Consider the following 12981-nt stretch of genomic DNA (forward strand, 5'->3'; position numbering starts at 1 on the left):
ATTCACCTTTCCTGCTGGCTGACCTAGATTGCTGCCAGAGCCCTGGAGATACAGTCACTGCCATTGGATTCACAGGACTTTGCATCCACCTGCCTGACCTGTGATCTTCCTGAATTCTGCATCATTCCATGTGGCTGCGTAAGTCAGAAGAGGGATTTATGGACTAATATTGGACTTATGGATTGATCTGGACTGGGCTAGGATGTTTGCTTGATACACAATTACTTCTTGAAATAAAGCTCTTTCTTACACATTTGAGTGGCTCAGGATTTGATTCTTTAGTTAACCTGGCCTACCACACCCTAGAAAATTAAAAATGATTAAAAGCAGGAACAACTGTCTTGGGTATAAGTTAAATATAAAAACTAAGGGAAATAAAAGACCACAGACAGAAAAGAGTGCTAATTCTGGTTTAAAATGATTTAATTATTTAAGATTTTTAAATATTTAAAAACATCAATTAGAACCTTATTAGTTCTAGAATCCCTTGCCCCCAATTTTATAACATTCATTTGTACTCATAAAGAAATTGTTCGGTAGCTGGATAGGGGGGGGTTGTTCCTCTCCATGCCTAGGGGCCCCCTAGAGGAAGATGTAAGAAGCCAGTATACTTGGGTGGGTCCTAATCTAGGCCAGGTGGGCTGAACTAAGCCAAGGGGGTCAACCAGCACCTTCACCACGCCTCCCAAGGGAAGGCCCTAAAAGAGCCTGAACCGAGAGACCTCCCTCCTCCTTTTCCGGCTGTCCCTCGTGCTGCGGTCTCTCTGGCCGCAGGCCTGTGTGAAACCTGAAACGTCTGCTATCCTTTATAAAGCTCACTAAGATCACAAACCAGTTTTGCAGTGAGTTTCTTTCTCGTGCGAAGCCAAGAATTGGGGCATTTTCCACCGGAGGAATTTAACAGAATTACTTAGGATGGGGGTCAGTGGGGTCTGACTGCCTTTAACTAAGCAATGGAGAGGAGAAATCACCGTTATCAGCCTCAGCTGCCATGGGCTGATTTCTATGAGGTGGAGGTAAGACATGCCCCATCTTCCAACCTTCTTTCCAATTGGCACCAGGTGGCTGAGTTGTTATGCATTGGGCTTTTCTAAATACAAGGTCAGCAGTTCGAAACCACCCAGCCACTCCTTAGGCAGAAGACCAGGCTTTCAACTCTGGTAAAGAGTTACAGTCTCGGAAACCCACAGCTCTACCCTGTTTAGGGTTTGCTTTGCATTAAGACTTAACATGGACTTACTTATGGCAGGAGTTTGTTCTGGTTTGGTCCCTCCCACAGCACACTGTACTCTAGCTGGGTTGGATAATTATTCAGACAAAACTCACCATTGTGGGCTTTAATAAGGAAGTTAACAGGTTACAAAATCTCAAGGATGCAATTATTTGCACAGGACACCCAGGCCTCTCTCTGGTCTTTGGCCTCTTGTAATGTTAACAAAGCTCTTTTGGGACATGTCACTCCCCACATAAGCCTCAGCAGGAAGGCACCCAGGAGGGGCTGCAGCCATACTTGTTTCTTTTGTGTCTACTCAAGTGTACTTACCATTGCCATGTTGGACAGTGGTGGACTAAATGATCTCCAGCGGCCACAAACTAGTCAGGGTTTGAAAAGAAAAGTTACGCATCACTACATGTAGCATGGTAAGATACCAAACCAATCACTCTACAAAACTTTGGTCAGATCTTAAACTAGATTTTAAACAGCGTTAAACCTAATTTATTTGTCTGAAAAGTTATTTTTGATTATTGTGAGAGCTACATTCTTAATATTCATACAAATTCAAGTAACTCTTGAAAGAAAACAAGTCTTACTGTTATATTTTAAATATGTTATTTTTATCGGTAGATAAATAATGCTAATAGCATAGAGTATCATACAATCAATGAAGACAAGGCTACAGGACTCTACAAATAAAATGTAGAGAGACTCTTGCTACTGGGTGAAAACTTCTGAAAAAAAGTTTAAGTTGTCAAACTTAAACAAGCCTCTAATGTAAGGTTACCTGATTAGATCACAATGCATGATACTTTTTCTCCTCGTTTCCCCTTAATTTAGATAATGGCCAATTTTAAAGCTTCTTTCAGTCTTAAAGGAACCATTCAAAACAGAGAAATGTAGTGCCAAAGAAGGCAGAAAAAAACTTCGGGGATGATTTTTAAAATATCTGGCTAATTAAGAAATTGACTAAGCAAACAAGCCTTTTTTTGTTTTGCTCCAACAACAGCAAAAAAACCAACATCAACAGATTGAGGTAGGAATAGTGTCCCGTTTTGAGAATTAGGCAAGAGCTAGCTTTATCTGCGGACAGCAACTCAGTTTATTCTTGAGAGCAGAAAGTAAAAGCCTGTTAAACATAATTTTCAATGTCCCAATTCAAGTAAAGTGCACACATACTTTCCCAATTATTTGTATTTCATAACAACTCTCACTTCCCTTGCTTTATTTTGTTCATGAGTTTATTCCACAGCAAAAGTGTTGTAGTATCTTTAATCTTCTAATGCCTCTCAGGAAAAAGCATGTCTTTACACATTAGCAATTTCAGAAAGTAAGTCTATCAAATACAAACTCTGAGAATAACCTCTTTTAGAATAATACATCAACAGGGTTAAGATTTAGCAATATTGTAAGACCGATAGTAGTATTTCCAACAGCAACTTTGTGTTTGTTCTTTTAATAAGCTTTATTATTTAAACTGGTGAGGTAAAACAAAAAGCAAAAATGCTCTTTCCCAAGTTTGAAGCATTTTAGATTTACTGCAACCAGCTGCTACAATTACCACTGCTGTTACAATAAACTAATTTACCACCACCAACAGTAAAAGCATAGCAAAAAAGTAAAAATTCCTCAAAGTTAAAGATACTTCCTCAAAGTCCTAAGATCCCAATACTTCCCCCTCCTCATGCCTGATGGCATTAAAAAAAATTAAAACTACCAAAAGATAATAAAAAAACCCTAAGAGAAAGGAATTGCACAAGCGCCCATCTATCCTCATTAACAATTTACAACGACTACTACTTGTTTATGTTCAAATAAGCTAAATGTAAGATAGAAATGGACTCAAATTTCTACATTATCAATATTGCTTACAACAGCTTTTACTCAGTAATTAAATATTCTCTTGTGAGATTTATCATCAAACAGAAGGGGCTTCAAAAACCTCGTAGAAAATTTCCTTTTAATTCCATTTCCCCACTAATTTTTATCCCCCCTTCATATATAAAATGAGTACCTCCATCAAGATAAGTGATATTAAAAATTTGGTGAGCAACTATTTCTCAAGCTGCCTTCTATGAATAGTACTCTCCTTAATCAAGCCATACACACATCCCACATGAACGCAGTTTTAGCTAATACCCACTGCCATCAAGTTGACTGACTCATTTTTCTCCCACAAAGCAGCCCCTGACCTATACGTTAACAGCCCAAAGCTTAGCCCACGATTCCACCAGCTTTCCTTTATTTCTAGCTAGTTAAAACACTATTAGATTAATGCCGGTTTTAAAAGTTAACTTTTTATCCAATGACCATACACAGCTTCATATTTAACTTCAACTATTTATCAATTAGACATCTCCACAGAGGGCATAAAGTCCAAGCCAGTGTTTCCAAAAGTGGGGGATACCGTACCATGGGGGACACTGGAATGATCCAGGTATCAGGTTGATGGAAGATACCTAATACTTTATCCTGGATTATGAGCTATAGTACAAAAGTTTTCATTACTGAAGGGATGAGTTTTGTTGTTTTTCCCTGAAAAGGGGAAAGTAGGCCAAATAAGTTTGGGAATCTACGATCTAAGGATATAAGAACAGAACACTGTCATCTCTGCTCTTGATTTCAGATGCTTAGTTTTAAGAGTCCACTACTTGTCTGTCCGTTTGTTGTACTGTGGTGGCTTGTGTATTGCTGTGATGCTGGAAGCTATGTCACTGATATTGCAAATGCCAGCAGGGTCACCCAAAGTGAACAGCAGTTTCCAGACTAAGAACAGACTACAAAGAAGGAATCAGCTGTCCACTTTATAGGATAGCTGCTGAAAATATTATGGCTAATCAAAACATTGTCACATACTGAGAGTCTACGAAACAGAAGTAGAACATTGTCCGAGATAATGTCATAAATGAGTGCCTCGGGTCAGAAAGCTCAAATATGACTGAGGCGGAGCTACATTTTCAAAGTAGAGTCATGGAATAAAGTCCATGTGAGAGTAAAGTCTTCTTGACCTCATTTCCTGATGGGGCAAAATTGAAAACGAGAAGAAATGGCTGCAAAAATCTAATAAGAACTTGGAATGTACAAAGTATGAATCTATGAAAATTGGAAGTAAAAAATATAACACATAAAAATCAATATCCCAAGCATTAGTGAGCTAATGCTAAATTAGTGTTGCCAATCTGAACCAGAACATTAGACGGTTTACTATGCTGGAAAAGGCACAATCAAGAGGAAAGGCATTGCACTCATTGTCAAAAAGGGACATGTTCATGATGTATCTTGAAAAAAAATGACTGTACTAGGATTATACCTATCAACCTTCAAGGAAATCCAATCAATACAACTATTATTCAAATTTATGCATCAACCACTAGTTAGTGCTGAAGAAATTGAAGAATTCTAACACCATTTTTAGTCTAAATTAATCAAATATGCAATCAAGATGTACTGATAATTACTGGTAATGCAAAAGTTTCAAACAAAGAGGAAGGAAAAGTAGTTGGAAAATATGGTATTGGTGGTAGAAATGAAACTGGAAATTGCAAGATAGAATTTTGCAAGACCAACTTTTTTTATAGCAAATATCTTTTTCAACAACTCAAATGGCGACTCTACACACGGACTTCCCCAGATGGAACACACAGAAATCAAACTGACTACATCTGTGGGACGACATGATAGAGCAGCTCAACATCAGCAGCTAAAGCCAGGCCAAAGGGCTGACTTGTGGAACAGACCATCAATTGTTCCTATGTAAGTCCAGGTGGATGCTGAAGAAAATGAAAACGAATCCATGAGAACCAAAACACAACCTTGAGCCTAACCCACCTAAATATCAAGAACACCTCAGTAACAGATTTGCTGCACTGCCCACAAATGACAGAAGATAAGCTGTGGAATGACATCAAGAACATCATTCATGAAAGCAAAAGGTCATTAAAGAGAGAAGGAAAAAGAAAAGATTAAAGTAGCTATCAAAAGAGACTCTGAAATTTGCTTATAATCGTAGAGTAGCTAAGCCAGGTGGAAAAAATGATGACATCAAAGAGTTGAACAGAAAATTTCAAAGAGCAGCTTTCGAAAATAAATTATTATATTATAATGACATATGTAAAGACCTAGAGTTAGGAAACCAATAGAGAACTCACTCAGCATATTTGAAAATGAAAGAATCAAGCCTTGAGTTGTAATACTGAAAGACTCTAGGGTCAAAATTAAGCATCAAAAGAAAATAGAAAGAATACAGTCATTATACAAAACAAACTAATAGACATCCCACCATATCAGGAGGTAGTATCTGCGCAAGAACCAACAGTAGTAAAGGAAGAAGTTCAAGCTCCACTGAATGCATTAGCCAAAAACAAAGCTCCAGAAATTGATGGAATAACAATCGAAATGTTTCAACAAGCTGATGAAGCACCGAAAGCACTCATTCATCTATGCCAGGAAATCTGGATAAAAGCTACCTGGCCAACTGAATGGAAGAGATCATATTTGTACCCATTCCAAAGAAAGGTGACCCAACAGAATGATCAAATTATAGAACAATACCAATAATAGCACATACAAGTAAATTTTAAGATCATCCAATAATGGTTGTAGCAGTACCATGGCAGGAGCTTCCAGAGGTTCAGGTTAGATTGAGAAGAGGACATGGAACAAAGGATATCACAGCTGATGCGAGATGGGTCTTGGTTGAACGTAGAGAATACCAGAAAGACGATTACAGTGAACCCTCGTTTATCGCGGTTAATCGGTTCTAGACCCTACCGTGATAAATGAAATTCCACGAAGTAGGATTCCTTATTTGTAAATCAAATATTTTCGTAGTTAGAGCATAGAGGACATGAAAAAACACCCTTTAGTCACCATTACACTCGTATGACCCAATTTATTAAACGAAAAAGGGAAAATACAGTAAAACATTTTGGACATTACAATGATCATTTATTATTTATTATATTATTTATGGCATCAAGCGTGTACAGTATGAGCCAATCAGTGGCAGTAATGACAGAGCATGCGCTATTACGCAAAAACCGCGATAGAGTGAAGACGCGGAAGTCGAGGCGCGAAGTGGCGAGGGTTCACTGTACTTGTGTTTTATTGACAATGCAAAGGCAATTGACCGAGTAGATCTTAAACTATGGATGACCTTGAGAAGAACGGGAACTCCAAAACACGTCATCATGCTCATACAGAACTTGTATATGGACCACGAAGCAGCTGTTTGAATAAGACAAAGGAATACTACACATGGTTTCAAGTCAGGAAAGGTGTGCTTCCTCAGGGTTATATCCTCTCACTATACTTATTCAATCTGTATGCTAAGCTAAGCAAATAAGCAAATAAACTAAGCAAATAAGCTGGATTATAAGAATGTGGCATCAGGAGTGAAAAAGGCTTATTAACTACCCACTATATGCAAATGACACAATCTTGCTTAATGTGCAGAGGACTTAAAAGTAATTGCTGATGAAGATCGGGGATTGAAGCCTTGAGTATGAATTACAACTCAATGTAAAGAAAACCAAATCTTCACAACTAGGCCAATAGGTAACATCATGAGAAATGGACAAAAGGTTGAAGTTGTCAAGGATTTGTCTCGCTTGGATCCACAGTCAATCCACTGCTCATGGAAACAGCAGTCAAGAGATCAAATGACATATTGCATTGGGTAAATCTGCTGCACAAGACCTCTTTAAAGTTCTGAAAAGCAAGGATGTTACTTTGAGGACTAGGGTGTGCCTGACCCAAGCCACAGTACTTTCAATTGCCTCATATGCATGTGAAATTTGATTGTTGAATAAGGAAGACTAAAGAAGAATTAATGCACTTGAATTATGGTGCTGGTGAAGAATACTGAAAGTTCCATGGACTGCCTAAAGACCAAACATCTTGGAAGAAGTACAGCCAGACTGCACAGTAGAGGAAAAGATAGAGAAACTTTGTCTGATGTACTTTGGACATGTTCTCAGAAGAGACCAGTCCCGAAGAAAGACGTCATGTTTGGTAGAATGACCGTGAGAAAGAGGAAGGCCTTTAACCAAACGGACTGACACTGGCTGCAGCAGTGGAAGCACAGCGGGGAAGATGGTACAGGCAGGCAGGGTTTCACTGTTGTGCACGTGGTAGCATGCGTCAGAAGTGACTCGAGACACCTAGCAACGGCAGTTCCAAAAGCCCTGTCTCCATTACAGCTTTGTTTGGCAAGAATTTTCATTTCCTTCAGATCCAATGCCAGTTTCATGAGCACTAAAGGCACTGAACTCATGAAGCCTAAACTATCTCCACAATATCTGTTGGAAACCTAACCTCTATCCCTGACCTCCCATAATGTAATCCATGCATCTGTGGAAGCTCTCCCAATGAAGGGTGGCTCTAGTTCTTTCTATACAGAGTAAAACAGCACACAGACAGGCATGCACTTACTGGGGAAGACTGAATGTATGGCATCCATGGGACCAGGATTGTGATCCTGGACTTGAATCCTCAAGACTAGGAGAAAATAGATTTCTGTTCCTTTAATCCACAAACTTATGGCATTTGTGTTACTGAAGCACTAGATAACTACGATAAGTAGAATATTTAGGCCAAATCTCACATTTTAGATGAGGAAGCTGGCCTAAGCCTGGACAACTTACCATTGCCCAAGTGAGAACAAGAAAAATAAAAGAAGTTCACCTAAAGCAATGGTCTCAACCTTCCTAATGCCGCGACCCTTTGATACAGTTCCTCATGTTGTGGTGGGCCCCCAACCACAAATTTAATTTCATTGCTACTTCATAACTGTAATTTTGCTACTGTTATGAATCAGGCGACCTCTGTGAAAGGGTGGTTCGACCCCCCAAAGGGGTTGCGACCCACAGTTTAAGAACCGCTGATCTAAAGTCAAGTCTTCCAGGTTCTTTCTACACCATTATGTGCCTTTACTAAAATCAAGGATCATTTTATATGTGCTTGGTACCCATCTGGACTGGTTTTGTTTAGCAAAATTTTCTTAGAATTCACTTGGATTTCTAAAACCAAAAAAATTCACTGCCATTGAGTCAATTCTGACTCATAGCACTACCCTATAGGACAGACTAGACCCCTGCAGGTTTCTGAGTGTAACTCTTCATGCTAGTATCTTTCGTCCACAGATTGGCTGGTGGTTTCGAACGACTGACTTTGTGGTTTGCGACTCAACACATAAACCACTATTTCATCACAATCGGAAATTGAAAGACCAGTTAATTCACTGGCTTGCGGTCTTGGAATTTACAGCAGCAGTAAGATCCTATTGTGTGCCGTATTGTAAATTTTTTCTTTCAAAATAATGAATTAAGCTCTATTACCAAAGAGTGGTGTTTTCAGTGAGAGCTTAAATTAACCTCAAATAAATTCTGTTCCATTTTTTAAGAACAAAAATAAGTCTGATACAAACTTAGATACTTATAATAAATACCAGATTCTAAAAAGATATTGTAGCCCAGGATTCTGAATCAATTTTTTTCTCCATTTTTTTTCATGGAAAACAAAGTGAAATTATCTGAATTAAAGAGAACTCTTTGTCTTGTTAGAAGTTTAAAAAAAAAATACAACTAGCCAATAACATAGCTGTTATTTCCAACACTAAGCAGTTTCAAAATAACCTAGTTTATAGAAAATTAGACTGGGAGAAAAGAATCAGTGTTAAGTATGTTACAAAAAACCATATAACCTGAATACTAAGAAAACACTGAATGTCCCACCAGTGGGTGGAGTTTACAACCAGAAAGCCATGAAAACCCATTTGGGGCAAAGAGTCAAGTCTGCGAACATCACAGTGCCCACTGCACAGACTAATCTGACAGAGATGAGCGGAGGGTAAGTGGCCATGGGAATCTTGGCCATGCCTCCACCACCCTTATTTCTAAATACAGAGGAAGTACAGAGCAATGGGAGAAGTGGCAAATCAAGAGGGAAGTAACCTTTCCTTTTATAGCAAGTAGTACATTGTTTAAAGTTCCTAAATATGGTAAATAGAATCCAGTTTTACTTAAAATTGCGACATTCAAAAGCTTTTCTTACAAAGCAGAAAATGCAGGGTTTTAATATAATAATTATTTCTCTAAATTTAATAACCTTAAAATCTATCCAACAATTACCTCTTCTGGGTTGATAGCTCCTGTTTCTTTAAACTTTGATTCCTAAAATTAAAAAAAGAATAAGTGAGTCACATAAATTTCTACTTTTTATTCATTTAAATAAAAAACATCTGTGGAGCAACTATTTGCCTGGCATATGAGGCAGACAAAAAATAAATAAATGAATCTGATCTCAAGGAATAAACAAATCTAATAGGTGAAACGGACATGAAAACAATTATAATAAGGTGTTACAACAAAAGAGCATTGGTGGTGTGGTGGAGCAAGGTGATAGGTATAAAGCCACAAGCCCTTCTGTGGGAGGAAGATGAGGCTTCCTGCTTCCAAAAATATTCAGTCTTATAAACAAGGGCAATTCGGCTGTCTTATAAGGCACTTTAGGTTCACTAGTGAGCCGCAGTCGACTTGATGGCAGTGGATTTGGTTGTGTTTTGTAACAGAACCAGTGTTTTGGGAAAGAATTCAAAGGTTTATACAAACATGACCAAACCAAACTCACTGTCCCTGAGTCATACTGACTCAGAGCAACCCTACAGGTCAAGGTAGAACTACCCCCGGGGGTTTCCAAGGCAGTAACTGTTTATGGGACTAGAAAGCCCTGTCTTTCTCCTGAGGAGTGCTGGTGGTTTCGAACTGGCCACTTTGTGGATGGCAGCCCGACTTGCACTATGTCACACCTTATGGTAATTCTGATCTTATTTTACAAGAGTGAAAATTTTGTAAATTCTTTCCTCTAATGTCAGAATGTTATTTTACTAATATTTTTCTACATTTTAAGTCATATATAAATTGTGATAGTTTACAAAAAAAACAAAAAAATTCATCTTAAGAATATGATCCATTTAAATGTAGTATCACAGTGTGCCAGTCTAAGACCTGGGCATACAGCATTGAGTAAAACAGATAAAATTCATTCTTTCCCTCACAGGGAATTTAACTTCTGGAGGAGGGAAAAATATATTAAACACAGAATGCCATCGAGAAAAATAAAGCAGAGAGCAGCGAGAGAAGGGATGAAGATATCCACTGCCACTGAGTCCATCTCGACTCAAAGCAAGCCTACAGAACAGGGCAGAACTACAACTGTGGGTTTCCCAGCCTGTAAATCTTGACAGTAGAAAACCTCACCTTTCTCCCAAGCACCACCTGGTGGTTTCAAGCTGCTGACCTTGTAGCCCAAGAAGGAACCCACAACTTGAAGTAAGAGCAAAAGAAAATACCCCTAGGCAAAATCTGTATGACAGTAACACAGAGGATCCGCATGGCTTAAACAAGAGTGAACAACGACCAGATATGCGAATGGGGTTTGTGAGGATTATGATGATCATCTTGAGAACGTGGGCTTTTGGCTCTTACTATGGTCTTCAGAAAAAAAGGAAATAAAAGAAATCCTTCATTTTAACTTGTTTCCTTTGTCATACAGCCAAGGAGGCGATGGCGTCTACCTGCTAGGTGTGTGTGCAGTTAACAGCCAACACATAGCCCACTATACCCACGGCTCCTTTTACTTGCTAGGAGGTCATGAGAGTCCTAGATGGAGCACTGCGCATGTAGAGATTTAAGTGTTGGGCTGTGAGCTTGATGGTTGACAGTTCAAAACTACCAGCAACTCTGAGGGGCCGCTATGAGTCAGCATTGACTTGACGGCAGTGAGCAGAGTGAGGTGGTACAGTGGTTTGAGTGTCAGCTGCTAAGAGCAAGGTTGGGAGTTCAAACTTACTCAAGCAGTTTCTCAGGAGAAAGACCAAGCTTTCTGCTCCCATAAAGATTTACAGCTTCAGAAACTCAAAGCAGGAGGGGAGTTTTGACTCCGTTGACAGTAGCTGTGGTTTGGGGGTTTAAGGCGGCCATTACTTCTTTCCTGAATATTTTGTTTTGCATTCTCACCTCTAGCAGAAAAGGATTCTTTCTGTAAACTGTTTCCACAGGAGGGAAAAGTAACGGGTCATTTGCTCTGCTTTCCTGATTTTAAAAGGAACACACTAAATATTTCCTTATTAGTTCAACCTTTCACCTTTTTAATGTAAGGGGTTTTCTCTTGTTCCTCTCTTCTGGAAACTAAGAAATGAAATACGTATATATTATTTAAATTTTGTGTATTTATGTAGAGGTACTATTCTGAAAAGGTAAAACACTTCACACAAACACATTTGTTCAAAAGTCAAAATAATTTTCAACTTTAAGTAGCTTACTGAATAATCTTAATTAAGATGGGTCTCACAGTAAACAAATATAAACAATACAAGAATTGGAATTCTCAATCATATACTTTTTGAAACATGTCTAGTAAGGGGATTATTTGAAAATCAGTCTTAGAAATGCCAAGTATGCTAAAGAATAGGGCAGCAGGAAAGGAAAAACTGTCTACTATTGTTAGCATACTGGCCTAGCTTCTTGAATAAAGAAAACCAACTTTCCAATATTTGATCTCCACATTTTAAACAATTCTGAAGTTTTAACCAAAAACTAAACTTAAAAAATAAAGCAAAATTTTGCCATCCATTTCCTTCACTTTGTCAGAAAGGCAAATAAGCCTATCAATATAAAACACACAAAAAAATGTTTGCATCTGTTATAAAAAGAAATGAATCCACTTCTAGAAATTTAATTCTTGAAATAGCACAACTTTGTTGTAACTAACGTCATATTTTTAAAGCACTGCATTACTGTTGTGTTGTCCACATAATAAAGATGGACAACAAGCAGCAAGGTCAAGTCACTCCTTGGTGCCACTTAAGTTCAACAACTAATTATCACTGTTTTAAAAGCTTGGGAAAGGCGAGGTTTTGCTGCTTAGCAAGGGCGGTAAGAGAGATAATATTACAATTTTCACTTTTGTTTCTCTGAAACTTAAAACAAGTTGGGACGAGAAATTTGATACTTATGGAGGCTTCCCATGAAACTAGAAAGCAAAAAAAAACAAAAAAACAACCCAAGCCGGCGACATGTCATTATTGTAGATGAACTGATTTCATTTTTAAAGAAAAGATAACCAAATGCTCGTTTAGAAAGTTTGAAACGACTTCAGAAGTCACAAGTTGACGTCCTTGCATCCCCCGGGCGCCCAGTCCTCGGCCCGGGCCGACTGAAGCGCGTGCCTGACGGCCCCGGGCCGGCCGGCCCGCTTACCTTGAGCACAGGGGTCAGGTACTCGGCCACTTCCAGCGCCTTGCCCTTCACCGTGTTAATCACATTCTGCATCCTGGGGCCGGAATCGCGGCCGGCCCCGCGACCGAGGGGGAAAGGCAGCCGGCGGACCCGGGACAGGGACCGGGCGGTCACACTGTGTCCCCGCAGCTGGCGCCTCGCTCCGGCGCCCGGCCGCCTCCGCCCCCCGACGGGCAAGGCGAGGACGACGGGGAGGGACGGCCGGCTCTCCGAGGGCGGGAGCCCGCTCGCGGCGAACTCGGCTGCGCTCGGCGGGCGGACCGGGCCCAGCTGTCACCCGGCCGCGAGGGAGGGCGGCGGGGCGCGGGAGAGAGGCGGCGGGCGAGGCGGGCGCACGCGCACCCCTGGCCCGCTTCGGAGCGGTCTTCCACCCGCCTCTTGGCTTCCCTCAAGCCTCTTCCGGCTTCCCCGACTCTCTCACTCTCTTGCCGTAGCTCTGCCGCCCCCTGGGGCTCACGTGACATAGGA

General features: G+C 40.0%; 1 protein-coding gene across 1 annotated transcript in view; it reads right to left on the minus strand.

Annotated features, from left to right (window-relative positions):
• Window positions 1-12718, minus strand: part of ATG3 (autophagy related 3) — a 33635-nt gene extending 20917 nt beyond the window's left edge. Inside the window, exons 1-3 of the mRNA XM_004706396.2 lie at window positions 12475-12718; window positions 9346-9387; window positions 1544-1593 (exon numbers count right to left, since the gene is read on the minus strand). Coding sequence (XP_004706453.1) covers window positions 1544-1593; window positions 9346-9387; window positions 12475-12546 — 164 coding nt within the window. The 5' untranslated portion in view covers window positions 12547-12718. The remainder of the gene's footprint in view (window positions 1-1543; window positions 1594-9345; window positions 9388-12474) is intronic.
• Window positions 12719-12981: the final 263 nt, after the last annotated feature.

The sequence above is a fragment of the Echinops telfairi genome, unplaced genomic scaffold (assembly GCF_000313985.2).
Source record: "Echinops telfairi isolate 266 unplaced genomic scaffold, ASM31398v2 ScPeMD7_6;HRSCAF=24_0, whole genome shotgun sequence".
NCBI classification, from domain to species: Eukaryota; Metazoa; Chordata; class Mammalia; order Afrosoricida; family Tenrecidae; genus Echinops; species Echinops telfairi.